Genomic DNA, 5,461 nt, shown 5'->3' with positions numbered 1-5,461 from the left:
TCAGTCTTCCATCGATTCCAAATGTGATCAAGTAATTTTTGCCGATATTGAAACCTCCTGTTCAATTCTTGTCTGTCTGCGGTTAGTCTATCCGTCGATCTGAAGTTTCTTGATGGAATGGCTGTTGGTCTTCGTCCGGAGAGAAAATGACTTGGAGAAAGAGGAACTGGTTCGTCGACGCTGTTGTAGGTGAAGGTTAAAGGTCTACTGTTGAGGATCGCTTCGGACTCGATAAGGACAGTCTCCAGCTCTTCATAGGACAGAGAAGCTTTCCCAATTACTTTTCGTAGAATTTTCTTGGTTGATTGAATAAGTCTCTCCCAATAACCCCCCCCCCCACCAGGCGGCATGTTCCACTATGTATCTCCAGGAAATACCTTTCGAGGAAATGAAATTAGCTACTTCGGGTTGTTTAAGATTGTTAAAAATGTCTTTGAGGTCTTGTTCAGCGCGCGTAAAAGTTCAAGCATTGTCCGAATAGATTACTTCAGGGACGCCGCGTCTCGAGATAAATCTCCTGAATGCCAAAAGGAATTTTTCCGTGGACAGGTCGGTTACTAATTCAAGATGTATCGCACGCGTGTTCGCGCAAGTCATGAGCGCAATATAACATTTAACCGTTGACTTTTTACCGTTCCGTGCGTACAATGGACCTCCGAAATCTATACCGGTAATGGTAAACGGTTGCCCGAAGTTCAAGCGATAAGACGGTAATGGCGCGATAGTTTGTTGAGCGGCTTTTACTCTAAACCGTTTACATTTCCCGCAATTTCTGATAATGGTTTTTACTGTCTGGCGCGCGCGCGTAATCCAAAACTCTTCTCTAATAGAAGCTAACGTCTCGTTAAGACCGGAATGTCCCATGTTATGACCGTGGTGATGCGCGACAACAAGTTCCGCTAAACGACTTTTACCGGAAATTATCCATGGATGTTTCTCGCGATACGTGAATTCGCTGTTTTCTAACCGTCCTTTAACGAAAAGTAATCCGTTTTCGTCAAGTTGAGGGTCAAGATTTTCTATTTGCGAGTTTTTTGGGACATCCCTCTGGTTTCGTAGACTCTGAAGTTCGTCTGGATAAGAGTGTTCTTGTGACTCTCTTATTAGGATGATCTTTCCCAGATGGACTTCTTCCGCTGATAGTGGTCCTTGTTTTTTACGCTCTGGTTGTTGACAGTTGTGTAGGAATCTCAATATCCAGGATACGATGCGGTTTGCTTTCAGGTACTGGCTGAAACGACTCAGATCGATTACTGGCGGTTTTCCGGTTGTTACGAAGTTAGTTAAGGTGATTTCTCCCTTTCCATTCCTTTTCTCTAGTTGTAGTTCTTCTGTTGTAGGTGGATCAAATCTCGATTTTGGCCAAAGTGATTCTTCTAGTTTGATCCAGGAAGGCCCATCCCACCATGTTTGGTTCTGCATTAAGTCTTCAGCATGTCTTCCTCTGGTGGGCATATCTGCCGGGTTATGCGTTCCTTTTACGTAGTCCCAAGACATAGGTTCCGAAAGAGTTTGTATTTCAGAAACCCGGTTGAACACGAACGGTTTCCATTGTCTAGACCTGCTTTTTATCCAATGTAGTGATATCATGGAATCCGACCAGAGTTTGGATTCGTGGATTTCAATTCTGAGCGTCTTCTTCAAATACCCAGCCAGTCTTACCCCCAGTAAAGCACCCATCAATTCCAGCCTTGGTAAGCTTAATTTCTTTAAAGGTGTGACTCTTGATTTCGACGCTACGAAAGTTACGCCGATTTCTCCAGTTTGGGTTACGAAACGAATGTACGCAACTGCTGCAAACGCCCCTTCACTGGCGTCCGTGAATGTGTGTAGAGTAACATCTTTAAGATCTTCAGACGTTAGTCCATGGAAGTAATGTCTTGGAATGGTGAGTGTATTTAGACCTTCCGTTTCTTGGCACCACGTCTCAAATTTCTTCGCTATTTCGGGTCTTAGTTGTTCGTCCCATTTAATACCAGCTTCCCAGAGTTCTTGGAATAGGATTTTATTCTTATGACGAAAGGTGATAAGAACCCTACTGGGTCAAATACACTGGACACGGTCTTCAGTACGTGGCGTTTTGTTATTTTCTTCCCCACGTTTATGTTCTTAATTTGCTGAACGTTGAGATGTATAGTATCGAGATGTATAGTATCTTGACTCGTCTTCCATCCCAATCCAAGTACTTTCTGAATTTCGTCTGGGTTTCTTTCTTCAACTACAGGTGTCTTGTTTGGACTTTCTTAAACTCGTTTCCTCCATTCGTCTTCAAGTTCCGTAGAATTCGACATCCATTTTCTGAGGTTCATTCCCGCTGAGTTCATGATGGTTTTTGCCGCAATGGATAGTTTCAACGCTTTCTCAACTGTTGAATCACCCGAAGGAAAATCATCGACGAATAGTTGGTCTATTAACGTCTTGCAAATTTCAGGCATTTCCTCTTCGTATTGGCGTAAGTGATGTCGAATAGTTGCGGTGAGCAAGAATGGGCTTGAGGTTATACCAAACGGTACTCGTGCAATCCTCAATATTTTGAGTTCTTGTCCCAGATCTTCATTAGGCCATAGAAATCGTAATACGTCTCTATCTTCGGGAGCGATCCATATTTGTAAAAACGCTTTCTCAATATCTGAGACGAAGGCTATCGGGTTAGATCTGAATCGTAATATGACATCAAGCAAGTCGGGATTCAAATTTGGTCCTGTGGCAAGGCATTCGTTTAGGGAAGGTGAGTTGCGTTCCGAGGACGATCCATCATGAACCACGCGTAGTTTAGTGGTTTTCCTTTCACTTCCCGTAACTGGCTGATGAGGTAAGTAGAATTTCAAATTGTCATACTTCTCCGAGGTGTGCACTTCTTCAATTATTCCTTGACTTAGTTGGTAAAGTATGACTTCCTTATATTGGTTGTAGAGGCTCTTGTCAACTTGAAATTTCTTCACCAATTGAAGTGTGCGACGTTCAGCGTTATAGTAGTTGCTTTTTAGTTCATCTTTGTTCTCTTTCCATGGTAGTCGGACTTGGTAACGCTCTCCCACCTTGCTTATAGTGTCTTCAAAGTACTTCATAGTTTCGTCGTCCGTTACGGGTTTTTGTGGTTCTTCCCTGATTCCCATAGTATCCAAATCCCAAAAGGTTGTCAGCTGCGCGGATATTTCCTTCTCTTCTAGGCTGGCGGTAACTGCTTTCAGGGTAATAACGTTATTGACGATGGCTAAGAGCGACGTAATTTCAGTCGGGCCTTGTACTGTCCATCCAAACAGAGTTTCTGTTGCAACTAATTCAGGCGTTATTCGGTGCGTCTCTCCGGAAGTCAATCTCCATATGACGTCAGATGCTAGTAAGATCTCTATTTCTTCCGTTTCCATGGAATCGTCGGCGATCTGTAGTCCATGACTGGTTAAATATTCCACTAGGTCGTTTTCAAGTACGGAGATAGGTGCGCTACTGATATGGGGTATTTCCAGAGCTTGTATGGTGATTTTCTTGTTTGGATGGCGAGTGTTTTGTAGCTGAAGTTCCACGATTCTTCTAGTGCTAATTACTGGTGCTTGACTTGCGAAGGCATAAACCCGAACCTTTTCTTCTCCAACTATTTTAAATTCCAGACTTCTGGACAGTGTCTCCTTCACGAACGTTCTCTGAGCTCTTCCGTCAATAAGGCATCTTACATATCTTGAGTTTTCCAGCTTCCTTCCACCGAATTGACGAGCTCTTACAGTCTGCAAGTGTACGGTTTTTGCATGACCTTCTATCGGATATGCGATGTGGGTTGATACCGAAGTCTCTTCTCGTTTATCACCTTCTTGTCCATTTTCACTTGTCTTGGTACTTTCTGGTTTCTTGGAATCATTATTCTTCTTCCATTTTTCGGATTCGCAGATGGTGAAATGGTGTTTCCTTTGGCAAAAACGGCATCTTATTCTTGATCGACAATTCTTTGCTAGGTGGTTTAACTTCAAGCAGACGTAGCAACGATTTTGATCCTTGATAGTCTCTGATCTCTCCTTTGAACTTAATTCTTGGCAGGACGATGTGGTATGCGTTTCATCACCACAGTATATGCACGAAAGTCTTTGTTCCACTCCGGCGGTCAAATTTGCAGCTGTTGGGACTCTGCCTTGATTATGGTATCCTGGGAATTTTGGTTTAATTCTATTCCGAAGGTTGTTTATCCCGGAGTAACTTGCATCTTGGTTATCAGTGGCACTTCTGGATAGCGTATGCATCATTTCTCGACTCTCAATTCCCAGTCGAAGAAAGTTCATCAATTGTCGACCATACATGTCCTCGTCGGTGTCTAAGTTCTGGTTTTCTTCTTCTTCTGTGTTTTCTTGATTGTTGAGAGCTTGTCTTCTTGTATACTCTAAAGCGACGTCGTTGGGAATTCTTTCAAAAAGAATAGTCCATAAAAATCCACTAAAGGTTTTAACGGCTATTCCAAGTCCGTTCAGGCTCCGAACTTCTACTTCACAAGCGTCATAGAGAGCTCTCAGGGCGACGAGGTCATTGTAGCGCTTAACTGCTGGTAACTTCATTAGGTTGGTCTTGTGGTTCTGAATTATGAGCTTTACTCTTCCAAATCTTCTTTGCAGTATTCTTACCGCTTCGTCATAATTACGGTCCGATGTGGATAACCCCGATATTGACTTCTTCGCTAAACCTTCTAAGTACGACTTCAGGTAGGTAAACTTATCGCACTTCGTGAGGGTATTGTTCTCATGTATCGCCACCCGATATTGGTTCCAAAAATTGTGCCACTCACAGAAATCTCCTCCGAATTTGCTTATTTCCAGTTTTGGTAACCGGACTGTGTGTACTCTCGTCGTTACTTCTGATCCTTCCCTTGGCTCTTCACAGACTGTATTGACTGATGCTGCAGTACTTCCATTTCGACGGCGTATGGCGCGTTGTCCCCTTGTCTTGGCAGTAATAATTCCCTCATTATATTCTTCGGCTGCCTCAACTTCGTTGGTTATGTCCGTTTCTTCCTCGAGTCGGCTGATAATATCGTTGTTCAGTTCTCGTATGGCTTCTTCTTTCGATGTCAGCTGGTTAACCAGTTCTTCTAAAATGTCAGCATCCGGTGCTTCATCTTTGAGTTCATCATTAATTTTCTGTAGTATCCTCGTAGTTTTTCCCTTAAGGGCCCCACGTCGTCTTCTCGATATATCCACTGGGTCCGTCATAGCGATACTTGGAATTAGGCGCAAATATAATTACCGACTAATTTAAACTATTGTTCTCCACTCCCGGGTTTCGGCACCATAAATTGTGGTAATTTCTCGATTGAGCGCGATTTGGAATCCCAAATATCGAAGGCGAGTTCAGTGGAATATTGTAATTTAAAAACGACTTAATTTATTTTCCTTGCATTATTATACATGGTCATAATTACTACAACTTAATTTGATTAAAAACAATTTCTAACTGATTACACGAAGCCTCCTCACATTACTAA

General features: G+C 42.8%; 1 protein-coding gene across 1 annotated transcript; it reads right to left on the bottom strand.

The window, feature by feature from the left end:
* Positions 1-462: 462 nt before the first annotated feature.
* LOC149659231 (uncharacterized) lies at positions 463-5,189 on the bottom strand. Its single transcript, XM_089844018.1, has 2 exons — positions 2,250-5,189; positions 463-2,010 (listed from the first exon to the last, which is right to left on the bottom strand). The coding sequence occupies exons 1-2, from the start codon at positions 5,187-5,189 to the stop codon at positions 463-465; spliced, it is 4,488 nt and encodes a 1,495-aa protein (XP_089700144.1).
* Between the last annotated feature and the right edge of the window lie 272 nt (positions 5,190-5,461).

The sequence above is a fragment of the Phalangium opilio genome, unplaced genomic scaffold (assembly GCF_054372755.1).
Source record: "Phalangium opilio isolate 3A_F unplaced genomic scaffold, DU_Popi_V2 ptg000073l_1, whole genome shotgun sequence".
In the NCBI taxonomy this organism is placed as follows: Eukaryota; Metazoa; Arthropoda; class Arachnida; order Opiliones; family Phalangiidae; genus Phalangium; species Phalangium opilio.
The sequence above is the reverse complement of the archived record's forward strand: the minus strand, read 5'-3'. Positions and strand labels throughout refer to the sequence as shown.

Excerpts from the sequence above, each read along its gene's own strand:
- LOC149659231 (XM_089844018.1), bottom strand. The coding sequence starts at position 5,189 with ATGACGGACCCAGTGGATATATCGAGAAGACGACGTGGGGCCCTTAAG. Across the intron at positions 2,011-2,249 it reads AAGACGAATGGAGGAAACGA|AATAAAATCCTATTCCAAGA; the intron begins GTTTAAGAAAGT and ends TTTCGTCATAAG.